General features: G+C 41.9%; 2 protein-coding genes across 3 annotated transcripts in view; one reads left to right on the plus strand and one right to left on the minus strand.

The window, feature by feature from the left end:
• Positions 1–23,633, minus strand: part of LOC110531972 (transmembrane and coiled-coil domains protein 1) — a 466,184-nt gene that overhangs the window by 324,470 nt on the left and 118,081 nt on the right. The gene's annotated exons all lie outside the window — the stretch shown is intronic.
• On the plus strand, positions 2,686–20,622 carry LOC110531966 (uncharacterized). Of its 2 annotated transcripts, XM_021615511.3 has the most exons (10): positions 2,686–2,827; positions 4,008–4,251; positions 4,353–4,449; positions 15,861–16,037; positions 16,112–16,219; positions 16,316–16,408; positions 16,501–16,596; positions 16,715–17,632; positions 20,238–20,389; positions 20,543–20,622. In XM_021615511.3, exons 4-10 carry the CDS (start codon positions 15,966–15,968, stop codon positions 20,583–20,585), a joined length of 1,482 nt encoding a protein of 493 aa, XP_021471186.3. In that variant the 5' UTR covers positions 2,686–2,827; positions 4,008–4,251; positions 4,353–4,449; positions 15,861–15,965; the 3' UTR covers positions 20,586–20,622. The 2 variants fall into 2 exon arrangements, with proteins under 2 accessions (XP_021471186.3, XP_090040243.1); XM_090184117.1 differs by lacking the exons at positions 2,686–2,827; positions 4,008–4,251; positions 4,353–4,449 and adding an exon at positions 9,249–9,511.

Raw genomic sequence — 23,633 nt, forward strand, 5'->3', positions numbered from 1 at the left:
GCTAACATAAATCATCAACAAATAACCTCTGCTGACCTCACACCACATCCACCTCTTTCTTCACAGACCTTTTTATTACACATTTTCTTGTCCTTCCCCATTCCCGCTACCTTTATCGTGACCTTCTCCTCCTCCTGTTTCAGAGGGTGTTTCTGTCAGCTTCTGGAACTTCTTCAGGTCAGCACAGAACACCTGAGAGTGTAACAGAGTCATGCTCCATTGACATCAATGCATGACTTAGTGAAAGTTCAAGTAACTGGCGTCTCAAGTTAGCCTTTATAGATTAGAGAGAGATAAAGAGTAGAGGGAACAGAAGAGGGGATGGATTCTAACCACTAGTTTGTGTGCTACTCACCGAGTGTGCCACTCACCGAGCGTAAGGACCCCATGGCTGTCTGAAGAACACAGAAATAAAATCAATCAGTGATGTTTTGTTCAGAATGACAGTTTGAGGGTGTTAAGCACATACTGTAGGGTGAATCCTCACCAATCTCACAGCAGTGCTTTGTCTGTGAGGCTCTTCTGCCCGTTTACAGCCGCACAGCTGTAGTCTTGTTCAGTAATCTGCCACACATGTCCACAGGCACAACACTGGCCTTGTCCATCAGACACACACAGTCTGCCACCTAGAGGTGGAACACAGGCAACGCTTAATATTATGCCTAATGCACTCGCCTCCATCACACCTATTCATTCCAAGACTTGCTATAGGCATGGCTCCTTCCCAAAAAATGTATTCATAATAATGCACTACATACAGTTGGTTCATAGAAAGCCATTCCTCAGCTGCACACTTTGAAGATGCACCCTTAATTGCCCTGAAGGGTTGAGGCATACGTTGGGGCCCACCCTGGGCAGAGTGCGCAGTGAATCCCCAGCCTGCAGGTAGCCACTGGGGTCCACCGTCCACCGCCTCCACATTGCTGTCTGACAACCAGAGCACATGTCAGAGCGATAGACACAAAGAGAAGCATAAAGGATTTGAAAGAGCGAGATAGATATCAGACAGACAGCCGGAGTGGTGTTGATGGTAGTTGAGGGGGTACCTGCAAGGGCATGCAGGGACGGGAAGTTGTGGTAGATGGTCTGGTCCAACTGCCCTGGATATGAGAGATCTGGTTGTTGGAGGTGCAGATGAAGGAGAACCGGCACTCCGTGGTGTCCCGGAACAGCAGTCTCACACCTGGGGTGAAGAATACACCTGTGAAAATGTTGGCGATGTGTTAAAAGTGTGGGTCGGTTGTGTGTGTGTTTACCTGTTGGCGCTGTTCCCAGACTGTAATAGCTGGGCTATGGTGACCCCCTGTAGCTGTTGATGGGAGGAGGTGGAGGAATGCAGCTGCAGGACCTGGCACGAAAACCACCTGGCCCTACTGTTGCCCCCTGACCTGCACCTACAGGAGAGGGTGAAAGAGGGGTTGTCTGCTGTCAGTATCTTTTCCATATACATTTTGGTTAACTAGGATAATCCTCTCAGCAATAATTGCTACTAATTTTTAGGAGAGTGGCAGGGACAGAGACAGAATGATGAGGGAGAAAGAGAGTAGAGCAAGGAGCGCAAGAAAAAGTCCTGACCTGTATTATGTCTTGGCCTTGCGGCTGTGGTCATATGGGGCGAGAGCTGCTGCTGTCATGACATCACCTTCTGCTGGGACACCTGTACCTGCTGTTGCTGAAGGTAGAGCACAATGTGGTTACCCACCCTGAAACCACAAATGGATCAGCCAAAGGGCAAGGGTCCACTTTTTCCAAAAATACTCCTTCTGTCAGACTCATCTTTATCCTAACCGTGCAAGAACTACACCACACCTTCCACCTCCGATACTTCACCCTCATTCACTTCCAATTCTCCTCCTGTCTTCAACCTCTGCTTTCACTTTCTATCATTCTTCTTTAATAAACCATCTCCCTTTTTCTCCGCCATTTTTAACCAACTCAAGCTCACCCTCTTTTTCTCCCTCTCTCCCTCGCTGTATTCCAATTTAACCAGCTGTCACAATCTCCGTAGAATCAGCAGGAACCCCTTGGGATGTCAGTGTGGCCTGTTGCACTTCATGTCCCCTTTAAAATGACTAACACATCAATTTTTCGTGGTACATGAAGGGGGGTAATCTCGCCTTAGCATCACACCGCAGTATAACGCTTTCTGATTGGCCGACTGGACATTGATGCCAATTTAGCAATTTTGTTGCTAGATTTAGCAACTTTTGAAATGTGACTCAAACGCTAACATGCACGCATTTTCCTTCTAAATGACACAAAAATATTTTCTCTGTCACACACCCAGTCACAACACACGTGCCTGGCTGCAAACGTGCATTGTGAGTGACGTCAGCAGCAGGCACTCAGCTCGTGCACAGCCAGCAGTAATTTCAGCAAATCATTGTTGGCTGACTGCAGCAGCAGTACGGTTCGACGAGCCAAACCCAATGAATATAGTTGGTCACGAATGTTTGATCTTGAACAGAACTTACAACATCAATCAACATGTCTCAATCAAAATTGTACAGAAAATAATGGGAGTCTGTACCTGAACAAATGTCAAATCATATTTTTCGCTGAGATGGCCAGTCAATTTGAGTAACGATATTGTGGATTCTACGCAATGACGCAGTTTTACGTTATCACGCAATAACATCACAACGTCATTTAGCAACAAATCAACCTGCCTCTAGCAACTTACCCAGAAAAAGAGTTGACAACACTGCGACTGGAGTGTAACTGTAAAATGGCGCTCAGTGAAATCAGAGACAATTTGTGGCTCCAATGCACAAGAATACGCTTCTACGGGCGTGTCCATCCAAACAGTCAAGTTGGATGGAAGAAGGTAAAGGCAGGGAGGGGAGTTAGCTGCAGTTAACGTTACAGTATCTGGAATACTAAACTAACTAGTTATTCTATCCCCCGTATTATATATTTGTTGTACTTTCATTGACTTGCCATCTTCTACTTGCCATCTTCTATTTGCTCAAGAGCTGCACATTATTTTGTAGGCAGTTAACGTTAGTCAGCACCAGTAACCCACCTTTAACGCTACAGTAGTAACTAGCTAATGCAAATTTGTCATTTGTTCATTATCAATGACAATATGAACAATGGTTTTAATCCCGTTAAATTTGAGATCGTTTAATCTGGTGTTCTCCCAAATTGACCTACGTGCTCGAGCAAAGAAACAAGCAAGACTTTCCAGTCGAGCGCATGCCCTACCTGTTAGTAGTTGTTCCGAGTGGTGGTTTAATTCCTATGACTAGAAAAACACCGAGTTTCTGAGGCATTCGCTGAATCCCGACCACCCAGGCCATCAAATATAACCCTTTAGTTTCTGATGTGTAACGTTCCTGGATTCAACCACTGACAAAGTCCTGAGGGGCGTTCAGTTCACTTCAACGTTTGCTACGTTGCATGACGGTTTGTACTGAACCGTGCACACAGTTCTTCTACAGCGTTTGCGGTACGTTTGGTGGGCATGGCGAGGTGTGACAATTTAAAATCGTGCTGCACGGTAATATCTTGCATGTGCATTTCCCTGTGGATATATTTTTTACATCGACTCTTTTTTGAATTAGCACGGTAAACATCTACTTGGAATCATTTGTTATATTAGCTTTGCTGCAAGGACTTTTGTTTAAACGTTCCCTCCTTTGTAACAGACCGGCTAATGAATACACCCCTGGCCGTACAGTACCGTTTCGGTTTAATTCAACGTTGCACACTGTTCTGTCATACTGAAAGCAACACTTGCTGAACAGGAATCTAGATCCTACTATCTTCAGTGAGTGGACGGCCACAATAGTTAACATTTTCCTCAGCAAATATTATTGATCTAAAACTTTATTTTCCATCCAAAACTCAGGCATGTTTCTTGTGAACCGACCAAATCTGACTAGCTGTGTACCACAACCCCATTGATGTACAGCCATTGTAACGTATGCCTTCATGACAGTAAGTCATTAACAGCAGGGTTATGGTACAATACTAATTGACATGCATCTTGTTTGTCACCTTAGAGTAGCGAATAGTATGGAAGGCTTGTTTGAGGAGCTAGTGAGGCTGAAGGTCCACAGTGTCCCAGTATCGGATGAAGGAGTTCCTGGAGTCCCTGTCCAACAAGAGCTCAGAGGCACTGCAGGAGTTCAACCAGCAAGCAGGTGTTATCACTACAACCACCACCATGGTTTACCAGCAGGGGGTCAACTGCATCTACACAGACAGCAACGAGGTGGCTGGGTCACTGCTGGAACTGTCTGTCTGGTAAGAGACTGAGGGCAGGAAAGACAAGGTACAGTTAGTGAAAGACAAGATGGAGTTGTTGACATTATCCATATTATAACCACATTGTGCTCTACCTTCAGCAACAGCAGGTACAGGTGTCCCAGCAGAAGGTGATGTCATGACAGCAGCAGCTCTCGCCCCATATGACCACAGCCGCAAGGGCAAGACATAATACAGGTCAGGACTTTTTCCTCGTTCTCCTTTCTCTCCCTTCTTTCTCCCTCATCATTCTGTCTCTGTCTGTCTCACTGCCACTATCCTAAAAATGAGTGGCAATTATTAAAGTGCATTCAGAAAGTATTCAGACACCCTCGATTTATTCCAGATTGTTACGTTACAGCCTTATTCTAAAATTGATCAAATATTTTTTTCCTCCTCAATCTATACACACTACCACATTATGACAAAGCAAATACAGGTTTAGACTTTTGCAAAAAAAAAAAAAGTAAGTCACATTTACCCTTTACCCATTAGTACTTTATATTATTCAATGCTGTAGATATTGTTTGATACCCTTCCCCAGATCTGTGCCTCGACACAATCCGGTCTCGGAGCTCCCAAGTTGTAGAAACATCTCAAGGATGATCAATGGAAACAGGATGCACCTGAGCTCAATTTCAACTCTAATAGCAAAGTGTCTGAATACTTATGTAAATAACATATTTCTGTTTGAAATTTTTGCTAATTTATATGTATTTTTTTGTAAAAACACTTTACTTTGTCATTATGGGATAATGTGTGTAGATTAAGATTTTAATTATTTGATCCATTTTAGAATAGGGCTGTAACGTAACAATATCTGTAAAAAGTTGAGGGGTCTGAATACTTTCCGAATGCACTGTATTTCTAGATATTTTTTTGTTAACCAGTCTTGCTCACTGCTACTTGTTTCTCTTTGTCATGATTATGCCTCTGCAGTTTCTTCCTTTTTTTTTTCTTTCACTTTCATAATTGTTTTCCTTACCTGAGTATTGCCCAGCCGTGAACAGGTATATGGAGTCACCTGAAAGTTCACACTCAGGATGTACTTTCCTATCTGTTTTTCCTGCCAGCTTTGCGTTATCTGGGATGACCTCATTGAGCTGGCTGGAGGCACAGTGAATAATGCTCAGGCCATAGTGCCCTCCTTAACAACTATCACCACAGTGGCAGTGAATGACTTGCAGACCTTTGGCCCCTCTGACCAGGGTTGTGTTCAATTAGAGCAAATGGGAGAAAACACTTTGAAAATGGAAGAGGTGCCACATTAATTTGTCATTTAGGAACACTGACTTTGGCTTAGGCTTACAGTCATGGTTGACAAACCACTTTTTACATTGGTTTGTCAACCATTGGTCTCAGCCATTGGTCCAGCTAGGCAGGGTAGTAATACTGTGCTGTCTACGGGACAGCCCCTCGGAAACACAGACACAGACACACTCACTATCAACACAACCACACACACTATCAACACTCTACCACACACACAACAGACAGACTGGTGCTAAACTTGGAATTAGCCTAAATCTGTCGACCAATGGCTGAGACTAATGGTGTTACATTAAAATAGATGACGATCTCGGCCTCACCTGTCGTAAGTGAATGATGGTGATGAAATAATCGAGACACTGTGGTAACCTTTACCACTCCGTACTCAGTACTCGTCACACAGCACCTGGAGTAACATGATCTAACTAATAGAAGTAGAGAAATGACTGCATGCTGTGGTAGCGGAATCAGAATTCTTTAGGTAACATTGATAAATAAGATGTTTTATCAATGTTCATAAGTATGCTTATGTGGGAAAAGTTACTTGGGCCCCAGAGAGGGCTTGTCTTCTTATGGGAATGTGTCTGTAACTATTACTTGTCCCCTCTGAGGTTGCCTTTCTCTTGATTTAGTATATGGCCTAGGAGGCTCACTGTCTCTGTGAGCTTGTCCAGGAGGGGTTGTATTTTTGTTGGGAGTGTCTAGAATTGACAATTGAAAAGCAGACCGCTGACTTGATGAATGGATATATGGACAGACCGAGTACTTACAGGGACATAACTTGCGTTGATATAGCTTAACACTACAGTGGTAGTTATGTCCTGTCAAGTTGTCAGTCTCCAATTATCCAAGCCACCACATTTTATTCTCTCAATTCAAAGGGCTTTATTGGCATAGGAAACATAGTGCCTTGCGAAAGTATTCGGCCCCCTTGAACTTTGTGACCTTTTGCCACATTTCAGGCTTCAAACAATAAAGATATAAAACTGTATTTTTTTGTGAAGAATCAACAACAAGTGGGACACAATCATGAAGTGGAACGACATTTATTGGATATTTCAAACTTTTTTAACAAATCAAAAACTGAAATTGGGTATGCAAAATTTTTCAGCCCCCTTAAGTTAATACTTTCTAGCGCTACCTTTTGCTGCGATTACAGCTGTAAGTCGCTTGGGGTATGTCTCTATCAGTTTTTCACATCGAGAGACTGACATTTTTTCCCATTCCTCCTTGCAAAACAGCTCGAGCTCAGTGAGGTTGGATGGAGAGCATTTGTGAACAGTAGTTTTCAGTTCTTTCCACAGATTCTCGATTGGATTCAGGTCTGGACTTTGACTTGGCCATTCTAACACCTGGATATGTTTATTTTTGAACCATTCCATTCCACACCATGTTTGACAGTGGGGATGGTGTGTTCAGGGTGATGAGCTGTGTTGCTTTTACGCCAAACATAACGTTTTGCATTGTTGCCAAAAAGTTCAATTTTGGTTTCATCTGACCAGAGCACCTTCTTCCACATGTTTGGTGTGTCTCCCAGGTGGCTTGTGGCAAACTTTAAACGACACTTTTTATGGATATCTTTAAGAAATGGCTTTCTTCTTGCCACTCTTCCATAAAGGCCAGATTTGTGCAATATACGACTTATTGTTGTCCTATGGACAGAGTCTCCCACCTCAGCTGTAGCTCTCTGCAGTTCATCCAGAGTGATCATGGGCCTCTTGGCTGCATCTCTGATCAGTCTTCTCCTTGTATGAGCTGAAAGTTTAGAGGGACGGCCAGGTCTTGGTAGATTTGCAGTGGTCTGATACTCCTTCCATTTCAATATTATCGCTTGCACTGTGCTCCTTGGGATGTTTAAAGCTTGGGAAATCTTTTTGTATCCAAATCCGGCTTTAAACTTCTTCACAACAGTATCTCGGACCTGCCTGGTGTGTTCCTTGTTCTTCATGATGCTCTCTGCGCTTTTAACGGACCTCTGAGACTATCACAGTGCAGGTGCATTTATACGGAGACTTGATTACACACAGGTGGATTGTATTTATCATCATTAGTCATTTAGGTCAACATTGGATCATTCAGAGATCCTCACTGAACTTCTGGAGAGAGTTTGCTGCACTGAAAGTAAAGGGGCTGAATAATTTAGCACACCCAATTTTTCAGTTTTTGATTTGTTAAAAAAGTTTGAAATATCCAATAAATGTCGTTCCACTTCATGATTGTGTCCCACTTGTTGTTGATTCTTCACAAAAAAATACAGTTTTATATCTTTATTGTTTGAAGCCTGAAATGTGGCAAAAGGTCGCAAAGTTCAAGGGGGCCGAATACTTTCGCAAGGCACTGTATGTTTACATTGCCAACGCAAGTGAATAGATAATAAGCAAAAGTGAAATAAACAATAAAAAATTAACTGTAAACATTACACTCACAAAGGTTTCAGAGAAATAGAGACATTTCAAATGTCATTGTGGCTATGTACAGTGTTATAACGATAGTTAAAGTACAAAAGAGAAAATAAATAAACATAAAGATGGGTTGTATTCATAATGGTGTTTGTTTTTCACTGGTTGCCCTTGTGGCAACAGGTCACAAATCATGCTGCTGTGATTTCACATCATCATCACATCATCATCATCACCATCATCATCATCACATCATCATCATTTCACCCAATTGATATGGGAGTTTATCAAAACTGGATTTGTTAAAAAAAAATGTGGGTCTGTGTAATCTGAGGGAAATATGTGTCTCTAATATGGTCATACATCTGGCAGGTGTGCAGCTCAACTTTGCACCTGCTTTTGTGGGCAGTGAGCACATTGCCTGTCTTCTCTTGAGAGCCAGGTCTGCCTACAGTGGCCTCTCAATAGCAAGGCTATGCTCTCTCTCTCTCTCTCTCTCTCTCTGAAAAGTGGGAGGGAGAGAGGGATGGGTGGAGATGGAGACCAAAGGGGGCAGAAAGAAATAAGCAAATAAGTAAGGAATGTGTCTGTGGATAATGTGTTTATTTGCTATTAATTAAGATTTGTTTGAATGCTGCCACACGTTGCTCATGAATGGTACCTATAAAATGTAGTAATACACAGCTGTGTACCTTAAAACCTTAGGTAACCTGGCCAGCTGCATACCACCATGTACCCTACTGCTGGCTTGCCTCAAACTAACCAGGGTTGGTCCCTGGATGGGAGACCAGATGATGCAGGTAGTGGTGTTGGAGGGCCAGTAGGATGCCCTGTTTCCTCTGGTCTAAAACAAATAATATCCCAGGGCAGTGATTGGGGCTATGGCCCTGTTTAGGGTGCTTTCTTTTGATGGGATGTTAAATGGGTGTCCTGACTCTCTGTGGTCACTAAAGATCCCATGGCACTTATTGTAGGGGTGGTAACCCTGGTGTCCTGGCTACATTCTCGGTTCTCAGTCAACTTACCTGGTAATTTAAGGGTTACTTTTTTTATCACTTCAATCAAGAGAGGACAGATACCACTGGTCTAAGCAATAGTTTATCAATTAGATATGTATATCACATACAAATACCAAAACAACTGTTTTAAATTATGTAACAAGTGTAAATAACATGAAAAATCTTTTGTTCCTGTTGTGAAGTTGATTTTATTTTTGTTTCATACTGTGAACATTGTTTATTGAGTCCATGAATATAATTAGAGGGTCATTAGTCCATAGAATTATCATTAGTTCTAATTCTAGACATACACATTCTAATGCTAGGTAGTCAAGGTTACAGCATCTCAACAATTTTCAAATCTGCATCTCATTCCAGCAGGGAAAGTGTCCGTGCCATGAATGGATAGAAGACTCCCTCATGATAATGAAACAATTTAAACATACAACAATTTAAACATACCGTGTGTACCTAATAATAATTTGACCTAAGATTTGTGGGGGAGTTTCTTCTTAGAACCTGTGCTCTTCCAACATAGACCTCAAAATGGATCAGCAGAGAAAGAGCAAAAGGTCATATAAGCCACAGTCTTATGTAAGTATTGAGTTACCGTTATCCCTATGATTATTGCGATGTCCTATTTCTTCATGGTTTGACAACATGTCCAATATATTCGAAAGCATTACAGCTAAATTGTATTTATTTTTGTATGTTGTGTCAGTAGTTGCCTAACTGGAATTTAAAAACCAAGTCAAGAACCAAGAACGGGAGGGGGACAAGGTTTCCGAGACCAAGTCAAAACCGAGACCAGAAAAATGCGTGTCCAATTCAAGACCATGATTGTAATTCTCTCAAATCACCACCATAATAAGCGTTCAAATTGTCCAGTATTTCCATGTTCATATTTCAGAAGGCCATATGGATTCTTTAGACATTCAGAATAGTTTTTTTTTAAATGGGAAAATAGTAATAATTTGTAGTGGCTCTAACAGAAACATAATGGGGAACAATGGGCCTTCTATGCCTTCAGAGAAGTGTTTATGATTTATAAAATGATGATTATAATAATAATTATATAATTATTTTCAATGATGTTCTGATTTAGTATTTTCGGTTTTTGTTGGAAAGGAAAGGGTTAACACTGAAGAGAAAAAAATATCCAATCAGGATTTTTCTTTGTTGGTCTCTGGTGAGATAAATCTAGCTAGCTATGTCAGCCATTGTCTAGGTAGGCCATCAGAAGCTAGATAAAGGCATCTGCCATTCAACTGTATTAGGGCCACATTTTGAAGTGACAATGGAATAAACCAATCACATTTTGACTTAATGGGTGGGTGTCACGCGGGACTAGGTGTGTGTGCAGGAATCAGAGAGAGAGTAACGGAGTAAAGTGCTTTACTATTGCACACCAAACTGATAAGCCCAATACAATACAGGGCGCAGGACACTATACCAGACAACCCAAAACCACAGGGTGTTCAGTATAGAAAATAAAATGCACAACGACCTAATATGTACACACGTAACAAAAGACAATCCCGCACAAAACAAGGGCGGGTCAAACTACTACATATAGGGAAGCTAATGAAACCAAAATACACACAGGTGAAACTAATAAGACAAAACCAACAGACAAACGAAAAAGGGATCGGTAGCGGCTAGTAGGACGGTGACTACGACCGCCGAGCACCGCCCGAACAGGCAGGGGAGCCAACTTTGGCGGAAGTCGTGACAGTGGGACCGTTTTTACAAAAACGAATGGAAACTTCTGCCTTCTTGAAGACCAACAGGTCACTGCGCAGTAATTTTCTTAAGGTCTAGCTAGCTAGCTTTGTTGTTGGCTAGTTTGCAGTGACTGCAGCAGGTGTTATCAAAGATGATGTTGTTGCTCATTTGTTAGCTTCTCCCTTTTCAAGAATAACTTTCAACAAAAAGTTAAGTTGCAAATGATCATCAAGCCCTTTTCTCCCCAATTTTGTTGTATCCAATTGGTAGTTACAGTCTTGTCTCATCACTGCCACTCCTGTACGGATTCGGGAGAGGCGACGGTCGAGAGCCATGCGTCCTCCGAAACAACTCAACCAAGCCACACTGCTTCTTGACACAATGCCTGCTTAACCCGAAAGCCAGCCACACCAATGTGTCGGAGGAAACACTTTACACCTGGCGACCGTGTCAGCGTGCACTGCGCCCGGCCTCCCACAGGAATCGCTAGAGTGCGATGAGACAAGGACATCCCTGCCAGCCAAACCCCCCCCCTAAGCCAGGAGACGCTGGGCCAATTGTGCGCCGCCCAATGTGTCTCCCGGTTGTTGCATTTAGTGGAACTGAAAGCATTTAGGCACATTAAATCTTATTAAAAAGTTTCCATATAACCCCCTGGAAGAATGACACTTAAAAAAAAAAATCTGACAAGCAACCACTTAGATATGGCCATTTTCACCTTTTCATAAATTCTTAGAAGGTTTGGGAATTACGTATACTAACGCATTTGTGAAAATTCTATAGTAATATAGAGTGGGAAAGCAGCCGTGCGTTTGGACAATTAATAGACACTGCAATAAATAAAACTGAATAAAGAAATCTGTCAATGTCCAGGACCTGAGTCTACACAGACCGGTGCACTATAGCCAACCAGAGCACCAGTTTACAAAAAGCTATTTGCCACATGGGCTTGCCATCTTTAACTTTGAACTGCACTGTGTGTTTAAAACACATTCACCAAAAGCCACAAAATATCCCTGAATAGATTTCTGCAAATATGTAAACACCTCGGGAGTCCTCTTACATTTGGGAACTTTACAGTCCTATTGACTAAACCATGAAAAGGTAGGCTTTCCCCCAGCTATGCACAACAACAAGATCAACAACTAATGCTAGCCAGAGCAAGATGAGCTAAAATCTAACGAAGGAATAGTAGATAAACCCTCTCAAACTGTTTCAGTTAGTTGGCCATCATAATTGCACTCATGGGGAACTGTAGCCTCCTCGTCCTTCTGCAGCTTGCCTGTCAATGCATAATTGACCCAACCAAGCACCCAAGGTAACTTGCTTGCTAGCTAGTTCCAGACACAAATGAAAGAACATCTCACTCTGACCATTTCATTCACCATAGCAGAGCTGGTTAGGCTGTTTAACTATAAAACATGTGTCTACGTTTACTGAGTGTTTTGTAAATTCATCAGTTGTTCTGTGCTCTGGCACACTTCAGAGAAATCAGAATAGCTAGCCAGAGGGAATTTGCGATCGCAAGAGATATGTCAACTGGATAACAGTCGTTCATGTTCTTGCTAGCTAACCAAATGACACCTGCATTTCTAGCTGTGTATAGCCACCAAAAAACAATACGAGGGGGAAAAGTCAGTCCCTCACCCACTCCTCCAATGGCATGCTATGACATCCTCCTAGCAGCTAGCTAGCTAACGTTAGGCTACGTGTTTTTAGATTGCTTAAATATATTCGCTAGCCAATTAGCCACGTTTGATTGACTTGTGATCATTGCCCTTGCTAGTTTGATTGTATTGACATTCCCAGCCTTAGTTACATTCATCCGTTTTTGTCCAGAATATTGAGTCATTGAAACTGAAACAGTGCATTCCGAATGGAGGCAACAAACAATGTACCAAGCCAGCTGTGATTTACAACCTGATAACAATATTTTTTGCACTACCGAGACATGTATTGGTGAATTATATTAATCAGGCATTGAACTGCATCCATCTATTCTGCCAACAATGCCTTATTGTACCTCATGGAACGATGAGTCAAATATAACCTATTTGTAAAACCTCAAAGATAGTTTTGTAGCATAAACTGGGAATGTAATAGTCTGTTTCATATCTGCAAAGTAGTTAAATCACTGTCAATTCCACTTTAAACTTTTTTTGTGTGCTAAATGTGAAATGTTTTTTTTGCAATGGGCAGTAATAGTTGTAAATTCTTATAATTTGGACCTACTGGCTTATTATGTCCGAGTTTATGGTCTGCTTATCCTTTAACACCGGCCCTATGCAGTGGTGTAGTGATGCCTGAAGAAGTGGGTATTTTATTTTTTACATTTTATTTCACCTTTATTTAACCAGATAGGTCAGTTGAGAACAAAGTTCTCATTTACGACTGTGACCTGGCCAAGATAAAGCAAAGCAGTGTGACACAAACAACAACACATGAACAAACATACAGTCAATAACACAAAAGAAAAATCTATATACAGTGTGTGCAAATGTAGTAAGATTAGGGAAGTAAGGCAGTAAATAGGCCATAGTGGCAAAATAATTACAATTTAGCATTAACACTGGAGCGATAGATGTGCAGATGATGATATGCAAGTAGTGATACTGGGGTGCAAAATAGCAAAATAACAATATTGGTATGAGGTAGTTGGGTGGGCTATTTACAGATGGGCTGTGTACAGGTGCAGTAATCGGTAAGCTGCTCTGACAGTTGGTGCTTAAAGTTAGTGAGGGAGATATGTCTCCAGCTTCAGTGATTTTTGCAATTCGTTCCAGTCATTGGCAGCAGAGAACCGGAAGGAAAGGCGGTCAAAGGGGGTGTTGGCTTTGGGGATGACCAGTGAAATATACCTGATGGAGCGTGTGCTACAGGTAGGTGTTGCTATGGTGACCAGTGAGCTGAGATAAGGTGGTGCTTTACAGTGGGTTTGGCAATGAATATGTAGCGAGGGCCAGCCAACGAGAGCATACATGTCGCAGTGGTGGGTAGTATATAGCGCTTTGGTGACAAACGGATGGCACTGTGATAGACTACATCCAATTTGCTGAGTAGAGTGTTGGAGGCTATTTTGTAAATGACATCGCCAAAGTCAAGGATCGGTAGGATAGTCAGTTTTACGAGGTTATGTTTGGCAGCATGAGTGAAGGAAGCTATGTTGGGTAGCCAGGTGGAAAGCATGGCCAGCCATAGAAAAATGCTTATTGAAATTCTCAAATAGATTTAGGGCATAATGTACAGACAAGGGTATGGTAGGATGTGAGTATAGTGGAGGTAAACCTAGCGATTGAGTGACGATGAGAGAGGTTCCATCTCTGGAGGCACCAGTTAAGCCAGGTGAGGTCTCCGCAAGTGTGGGGGGTGAGACAGAAGAGCTATCTAAGGCATGTTGAGCGGGACTGGGGGCTCTACAGTGAAATAAAACAATAAGAACTTCCCGAAACAGCAGTAGACAAGGCATATTGACATTAGAGAGAGGCATAAAGCAATCACAGGAGTTGATCGGCAGAGCTAAGACGACAACGAGTAAATGGCGATGACTGGGCAGAGACGGTCAGTTAGGTACACACAGGGCATGAGTTTGAGGCTAGGTAACCTCTAACTTTTCTAAAAAGTTCACACATGGCCCGCCCAGTAAAGGAAAGGCTTCCTGTTTGAAAAATCCGATGTTTTTTGGAAAGGCATCCTGTGTGAAAAATCTTTTACAAATTGTATTTTGTAAAAAAAAAATGTTTTAAGTTTTCAAATAGATTTGTCAGATTTTAACAATTATTTTTTTTTTAAATTAAATTGAAAAAATACACTATTTTGATAGGCATCAGTAGGGATTAAGAAGTGAGTATACGCAATGCCCACTGAAAAAAAAGTGTATACGGTTTATACCTGCGGATAGCCTCCACTACACCACTGACCCTTTGTGTTTTATAAAAAGTGCACTCTCCTACATGAGTGTGCTGGTATTATGGTTGCTGTCCTTTCAGAATCACCAACCTGTCACACACTGAATATGTTTGCCACTGCGCAAATGTCTATAACAGGCTGTTAAAACGTAGGGCTGCAATCCCGTTAACGGGATCGATATGGCAACAGCCAGTAAAAGTGCAGGGCTCCAAATTCAAAACAACAGAAATCTCATAATTAAAATGTATTTTATACCATTTTAAAGGTAATCTTGTTGTTAATCCCACCACAGTGTTCAATTTCGAATAGGCTTTCCAGTGAAAGCACCACAAACGATTATGTTAGGTCACCACCAACTCACAGAAAAACACAGCCATTTTTACAAGTTGCGTTTATATTTTTGTTCAGTGTATGTTTGAGTTATAGTTTTATATAAAGAAACAATGGTGAAACATATTCCCATCATATAACTGAACTGTCAAGTCATCGCCACGTTCCCATCACCCACCTGTTGGCCTCTTGCCACATCATTTTACAGAAATACTCATCATAAATGTCAATGAAAATACAATTGTTAGACATGGAAATATAGATATACCTCTCCTTAATGCAACCGCTGTGTCAGATTTCCAAAAAACTTTACAGAAAAAGCAAACCATGTAATAATCTGAGAACATATGAGTCCTCACTGTACGAGGCAGAGGCAAGACCAGGCACACATGAATCCAACCTTCGAGACACTCACTATGTGTACTACAACACTGTCTGGACCACTATTGGAAGGATACAATAGCATTTTCCCACAAGAAATTCCATAGTTTGGTGTTTTGTTGGTGGTGGTAGAAAACACTGTCTCACTCTAGAATATCCCTTATTTGGTCCATTGGGTTGAGATCTGGTGACTGTGACAGCCATGACATATGGTTTACATCATTTTAATGTCCATCACACCAGTCAGTGACTACTCATGCCCTGTGGTTGGGGGCATTGTCATCCTTTTGTGGCATAGCCATGGTAGCCCACCCATCATTTTTATACATAACCCTAAGCATGATGGGATGTTAATTGCTTAATTAACTCAGGAACCTCAGGCTGTGTGAAAGCACCTGCTCTCTATATACTTTGTATCCCTGTTATAAACAGGTCAATGTTGTGTGCAAGAATCCCGACTTTGTGAGGTGTTCCTCCAGTCTTACTTCCAAATGACTGGAAAGTCAACTAGATAGGTTCAACAGTGCCAACATGTCGAAGGAACATACTGACTAATAACCAAATGAATAACCATTTATTAAACATGGCTTTGCATCATTAGACAAATGACCTAGGAAGAGCTCACAGTGACAAGAAGCAGAGGTCCTCGGGGGACAGGATCGTCCTTCCGTCCAGTCTAAAGGATGAGGGTGGACAGGCATCACACATGAAAGTGTGTGAAGAGGTGCAGGAAGAAAATGCAGAGGCTGTGAAAACCCCATCTGTCTGTGAACCACTGGTAAGAGATCACTGCTACCCATGTCTTTGTTTGACTGCCTGTGTATAGATGAGTTCTGACCAGTTGACTGACAGATTCTTCAGGATATTGAGGACTTGGAGGAGTCTACTGTAAAGGAAAGTCCAGTTCCTCCAAAGGACACTGAAGATACAGATAAGGCTTCAACCGAGGGCCAACAACTGGTAATAAGGCTGTGTTTTTATCAATTGAATTTGACCAGAACTGCCCAGTCTGCGCTGCATCAATATATCTGACCCAAAATGTCTGCACTGACCCAGGTAGAGGAACACAACCCTGACATCCTCCTACCTCACCCTGTTGATGCCCTGGAGAATGCCTATGTGAACACCCCCCCTGTTTGTGAACCACTGGTAAGAGATCAGTGCCACACATTTGTGTTACTGTCTGTCTGAATATGGAGAATGGAGCTCTGACCTACACACTCTCTAAATATGATAAACAGATTATTGAGGACTTGGAGGACTCTCCTGACAAGGAATATCCAGCTCCCCGAAAGACTGAGGATGTAGAATGTGCTTCAGCACAGGGCCAAGAACAGGTAAAATACCCATGATATTTGTGCCTGTGTGTGTGTGTGTGTGCGTGCATAATCGTTTTCCAACAACATTTGATCAAAATTGCCTTTCTCTACTTGTCACTATGTTTGACCTTCAAAGATCCAGGTAGATAAGGACCGAGATAAGGACAAAGACCATGATATGCCCCTCCCTTGCTGCTTAGATAACCTGAAGAAGCGCTTCTACCAGAGCAGGGACCGCCAGATCAGGGAAAGACACTGGGCCCAGTTCAGAGCAGAGACCCTGAGGGTGGCCCACCAAGGGATAGTTGTCCTGCAACGTGACCTGGAGCTGGAGCTGGAGCGGGTTAGAGAGGGCCTAGAGGATAGACGGCAGCGCAGAGAGAGGGACCATTACACTCTGGCCCAAGTGAAGAGAGAGAGACAGAAAAAGAGAGAAGAGCAGATAAAAGGATGGATGGAAAAGTGGATGATAGGGAGGGAAGAGGAGAGCCAGGGGGAAGAAGGTGCGGAAGAGGGGGAGACGGAGGAAAGTGAAAAGGAAGAGGAGAGTGAGGATGAAGAGGGTGATACAGAGGGAGCGGAAGAGAAGGAGAAAGAGGAGAAGGTGGAGGAGGGAGACAGGGAGGGGAGTGAAGAGGAGAGTGAGGAGGATGAAGAGAGCGAGGAGGAGGATGGCATAGAGACTATCTGCAAGGAGGTGAAGATGCAGATGCACTTGATCAAGGGCGACATTGAGCATGATATGAAGAATGACTATGAGCAGAACAAGAATAGGGAAGTCCAGGACCGGAAGATGTTGACCACCCTGCTGCAGTGCTTGGAGTCAGTCTACCAGACACACACTGAGGAGATACTGGGCAAGATAGGCATGCTGTGGGACATCATGATCAACAACATGCTCCAGGACCTCCATGGAAGGAGAGCAGCCCAGAAGTCAGTGTCTGCCCAGACTGCGCAGTATCTCCACTTCTGCCACAGTCCCCGTCTGGCCCCCATTACCCCTCTGACTGAAGCGGGCAGGAGGCTCCTCAAGGGATGGGCAAGAGGCCAACAGGTGGGTGATGATGGGAACATGGCGATGACTTGACAGTTCAGTTATATGATGGGAATATGTTTCACCATTGTTTCTTCATATAAAACTATAACTCAAACATACACTGAACATAAATATAAACACAACTTGTGTTTGGTCCCATATTTCATGAGCTGAACTAAAATATCCCCAACATTTTCCATACGCACGAAAAGCTTATTTCTGTCAAATGTTGTGCACAGATTTGTTTGCATACCTGTTAGTGAGCATTTCTCCTTTGCCAAGATAATCGATCCACCTGACAGATGTGGCATATCAAGAAGTGGATTAATCTACCAAATGCTACCTCCAACGTTGTTTTAAAGAATTTGGCAGTACGTCAAACCAGCCTCACAACTGCATGGCGTCGTGTGGGCGAGCGGTTTGCTGTGCCCCATGGTGGCGGTGGGGCTATATGTGCAGGCATAAGCTACGCACAATGAACACAATTGCATTTTATCAATGGCAATTTCAATATACAGACATACCGATCATGAGGCCCATTGTTGTGCCCTTCATCCGCCGCCATCACCTCATGATTCAGCATGATAATGCACTGCCCCATATCGTAAGGATCTGCACACAATTCCCGGAAGCTGAAAATGGCCCAGTTCTTCCAAGCTCTGGATCGACGTGTACAACACCGGGTTCCAGTTCCCGACAATATCCAACATTCCACAGGCCACAATCAACAGCCTGATCAATTCTATGCGAAGGATATACAGTTGAAGTCGGAAGTTCACATACACTTAGGTTGGAGTCATTAAAACTTGTTTTTCAACCACTCCTCAAATTTCTTGTCAACAAACTAGAGTTTTGTCAAGTCAACAATTGTTTACAGACAGATTATTTCACTTATAATTCACTGTATCACAATTCCAGAAGTTTACATACACTAAGTTGAAAATTACAGAAAATGATGTCATGGCTTTAGAAGCTTCTGAAAGGCTAATTGACATAATTTGAGTCAATTGGAGGTGTACCTGTGGATGTATTTCAAGGTCTACCTTCAAACTCCGTGCCTCTTTGCTTGACATCATGGGAAAATCTAAAGAAATCAGCCAAGACCTCAGGAAAAAAATTGCAGACCTCCACAAGTCTGGTTCACCCTTGGGAGCAATTTCCAAATGCCTGAAGGAACCACGTTCATCTGTACAAACAATAGCACGCAAGTCTAAACACCATGGGACCACGCAGCTGTCATACTCCTCAGGAAGGATATGCGTTCTGTCTCCTAGAGATGAACGTACATTGGTGCGAAAAGGGCAAATCAATCCCAGAACAACAGCAAAGGACCCTGTGAAGACGCTGGAGGAAACAGGTATCTATATCCACAGTAAAACAAGTCATATATCGATATTACTTGAATAGCCGCTCTGCAAGGAAAAAGCCACTGCTCCAAAACTGTCATAAAAATTTCAGACTACGGTTTGCAACTGCACATGGGGACAAAGATCCTACTTTTTGGAGACACTGTATGTCCTCTGGTCCGATTAAACAAAAATAGAACTGTTTGGCCATAATGACCATCATTATGTTTGGAGGAAAAAGGGGAGGCTTGCAAGCTGAAGAGCACCATCCCAACCGTGAAGCACGGGGGTGGCAGCATCATGTTGTGGGGGTGCTTTGTTGCAGGAGGGACTCGTGCACTTCACAAAATAAAAAATACGTGGGTATATTGAAGCAACATTTCAAGACATCAGTCAGGAAGTTAAAGCTTGGTTGCAAATGGGTCTTCCAAATGGACAATGACCCCAAGCATACTTCCAAAGTTGAGGCAAACTGGCTTAAGGACAACAAAGTCAAGGCATTGGAATGGCCAACACAAAGCCCTGACCTCAATCCTATAGACATTTTGTGGGCAGAACTGAAAAAGCGTGTGTGAGCAAGGAGGCCTACAAACCTGACTCTGTTACACCAGCTCTGTCAGGAGGAATGGGCCAAAATTCACCCAACTTATTACGGGAAGTTTGTGGAAGGCTACCCAAAACATTTGACCCAAGTTAAACAATTTAAAGGCAATGCTACCAAATACTAATTGAGTGTATGTAAACTTCTGACCCACTGGGAATGTGATGAAAGAAATAAAAGCTGAAATAAATTGTTCTCTCTACTATTATTCTGACATTTTGCATTCTTAAAATAAAATGGTGATCCTAACTGACCTAAGACAGGGAATTTTTACTAGGATGGATTACATGTCAGGAATTGTGAAAAACTGTATTTGGCTAAGGTGTATGTAAACTTTATGACACTGCATGATGCAAAATGGTGGTCACACCAGATACTAACTGGTTTTCTGACCCACGCCCCTACCTTAAAAAGCATTATCTGTGACCAACAGATGCATATCTGTATTCTCAGTCATGTGAAATCCAAAGATTGGGGCCTAACGAATTGATTTCAATTGACTGATTTACTTATAATGTGTGAACTGTAAATCAGTCGAATGTTAGAAATTGTTGAATGTTGCATTTATATTTTTGTTCAGTATAGTTACATAGGTAGTGTATAGACTGTATAGACCTGTTACAACTTAGACATCTAGGTGTCAGTCACTACAATAACCTCCATCTACCAATCTTAGGATGACGAGGCAAAGAAGACTGGCAAAGGGAAAGGGAAGAAGAAAAAGAAGAAGACACAGAGAGAACAAGTGAAGGATGAGGAGAAAGACAGTCAGTTGCTGCAGAAGGAGGAAATGGTGGAAAGTAAGCCAGAAGAGAATAAAAAGTCAGGGTAAGTGCAGTAATGAATTGATGGATGAATGAGAGCCAGAGAGCGAGAGAGAAAAATAATGTCGGTTATCATAAGTATATGATGAATGGAATATATTGCCTATGTACAGTATGTTGTCTATATATGGTAACTATATTGTATTTTAAATCACAGGTTTCTCCAATTGCTGCTGCTCAAACTGACATGCATTCAATGATGACAAAATATTTAGAAAAAATAAAGTTTGAAACCAGCTTGATTTTGTTTTTGATTTTGATAATCTTTGGTTTATCCATCTGGGTTTCACCCAATGATTGCATATAAACTCTGGATTACTGATACTATGTATTGGCCAATGAGAGGCTTTAAAGCCACCGGTCAGCCATATTGGTGCTCCCCAGAAGAAGCAGTCCTCCATATGAATTAATGGAATTATACAGTATTTCAATTAAATGTTCTAAAGACACATTTGTTGATGTAGTGGGAACAGTAACAGAACTTAAAAAAATATATACTTAAAGGAAAATGTTAATATAGTTTTCAATTTTATGTTCAGTTTATATAATACAATTTTAAAGTGTGCATTAATGTGTCTGTACTAGAATAAAACTGGCAAAAACAAATGTAGATGTTAATAAATTGATTTTTATAGCTTCCAAAATAAAAAAAAACACAGTGGAGGAGTGCCAAATAGGAGGCTGGCTTCAACACAGCGCCTCCTGTTAGGTATCTAGTAGTAGTGCATTCTGAGAGTATTGAGACCCCTCCACTTTTTCCACATTTTGTTACGTTACCGCCTTATTTTAAAATGGATTTAAAAAATCAATCAATCAATACAATATACCCCAGTAGAAAGAAGAAGAGGAGGAAGGGAAGCACTGCTATAAGGTACACAATAGTATATTTTGGTAGATAGAAGGGGCTCTTTGGTAAAAGGGGTAAATTGGTTATCCAAAAGAAAGGAGGACCAAGGCACTCTTCATATAAGTAATTTAAATGCCTTTATTTGTATGGCATGTTCAAAAACAAAGTTTTTAAAATCCGATGCGTTTTGGCTGCATGGCCTTCCTCAGGGAGTACAAAGAAATTATAATACAATGTCCTCTTTTGAACAGCGTTTTCCAATCGGCCCTAATTTGAAGAGGGAGTGGTTACAAAATTGATTGGACAACACCTAGTAAGTAATACAAAACACATTAAAAAGTGAAATTCTGAAGATATGTTATCAAAAAATTCAACTCCAAGCTAGAAGCATCAGAATGCCTTGAAAGGTAGTTCTGACCTTAAATATGACTGGGAAAAGTGCCAAGAATAGGAGAGCCATCTATTCCATAGTACACTAGAACACAGCAAACATAGCTGAGGGCAATAGAGCAAAATGTCCACTCGATGACAGCAAAGGGACCTATCACAACCCTACAGGAAAGGTGAGAAATCCATATCTTCATTTAAACCAGGCATTTTTTTATATTATGTTGCTTTACAACCTCAAATTAAAATACATTTTTGGGGGGTTTGAATCATTTGATTTACACAACATGCCTACCACTTTCAAGATGCAAAATATTTTTTATTGTGAAATAAGACAAAAAAAACGGATAACTTGAACGTGCATAATTATTCACCCCCCCCCCCCCCCCAAGTCAATACTTTGTAGAGCCACCTTTGGCATCAATTACAGCTGCAAGTATCTTGGGCTATGTCTCTTTAATCTTGGCACATCTAGCCACTGGGATTTTTGCCCATTCTTCAAGGCAAAACTGCTCCAGCTCCTTCAAGTTGGATGGGTTCCGCTGGTGTACAGCAATCTTTAAGTCATACCACAGATTCTCAATTGGATTGAGGTCTGGGCTTTGACTAGGCCATTCCAAGACATTTAAATGTTTCCCCTTAAACCATTCGAGTGTTGCTTTAGCAGTATGCTCAGGGTCATTGTCCTGCTGGAAGGTGAACCTCTGTCCCAGTCTCAAATCTCTGGAAGACTGAAACAGGTTTCCCTCAAGAATTGCCCTGTATTTAGCGCCATCCATCATTCCTTCAATTCTGTCCAGTTTCCCAGTCCCTGCCGATGGAAAACATCCCCAAAGCATGATGCTGCCACCACCATGCTGGTGTTCTCGGGGTGATGAGAGGTATTGGGTTTGCGCCAGACATGTTGTTTCCCATATTGTTTTGCCAAAAAGCTTAATTTTAGTCTCATCTGACCAGAGTACCTTCTTCCATATGTTTGGTGAGTCTCCCATATGCCTTTTGGCGAACACCAAACGTGTTTGCTTATTTTTTTCTCTAAGCATTGGCTTTTTTTCTGGCCACTCTTCCGTAAAGCCCAGCTCTGTGGAGTGTACGGCTTAAAGTGGTCATATGGACAGATACTCCAATCTCTGCTGTGGAGCTTTGCACCTCCTTCAGGTCTCCTTCTGGTCTCTTTGTTGCCTCTCTGATTAATTGCCTGGTCTGTGAGTTTTGGTGGGCGGCCCTCTCTTGGCAGGTTTGTTGTTGGTGCCATATTCTTTCAATTTTTTCATAATGGATTTAATGATGCTCCGTGGGATGTTCAAAGTTTCTGATATTTTTTTATAACCCAACCCTGATCTGTACGTCTCCACAACTTTGTCCATGACCTGTTTGGAGAGCTCCTTGGTCTTCATAGTGCCGGTGCTTGGTGGTGCCCCTTGCTTAGTGGTGTTGCAGACTCTGGGGCCTTTCAGAACAGGTGTATGTATACTGAGATCATGTGACAGATCGTGTGACATTTAAATAAAGTCCACCTGTGTGCAAATCAAATAATTTTATTTGTCACATACACATGGTTAGCAGATGTTAATGCGAGTGTAGCGAAATGCTTGTAATAACCACCAAGTAATCTAACCTAACAATTCCACAACTACTACCTTATACACACAAGTGTAAAGGGATAAAGAATATGTACATAAAGATATATGAATGAGTGATGGTACAGAACGGCATAGGCAAGATGCAGTAGATGGGTACATATGAGATGAGTAATGTAGGGTATGTAAACAAAGTGGCATAGTTTAAAGTGGCTAGTGATACATGTATTACATAAAGATGCAGTAGATGATATAGAGTACAGTATATACAGTGGGGCAAAAAAATATTTAGTCAGCCACCAATTGTGCAAGTTCTCCAACTTAAAAAGATGAGAGAGGCCTGTCATTTACATCATAGGTACACTTCAACTATGACAGACAAAATGAGGAAGAAAATCCAGAAAATCACATTGTAGGATTTTTTATGAATTTAT

Source organism: Oncorhynchus mykiss, chromosome 9 (assembly GCF_057628025.1).
Source record: "Oncorhynchus mykiss isolate SJ-2025 chromosome 9, ASM5762802v1, whole genome shotgun sequence".
In the NCBI taxonomy this organism is placed as follows: domain Eukaryota; kingdom Metazoa; phylum Chordata; class Actinopteri; order Salmoniformes; family Salmonidae; genus Oncorhynchus; species Oncorhynchus mykiss.

Bases quoted from the DNA above. Each gene is read 5' to 3' on its own strand.
- LOC110531966 (XM_090184117.1), top strand. From the start codon at position 9,464: ATGGATCAGCAGAGAAAGAGCAAAAGGTCATATAAGCCACAGTCTTAT. The intron at 16,038-16,111 runs GTAAGAGATCAC...GTTGACTGACAG, and splicing joins CATCTGTCTGTGAACCACTG to ATTCTTCAGGATATTGAGGA. The intron at 17,633-20,237 runs GTGGGTGATGAT...TACCAATCTTAG, and splicing joins GATGGGCAAGAGGCCAACAG to GATGACGAGGCAAAGAAGAC.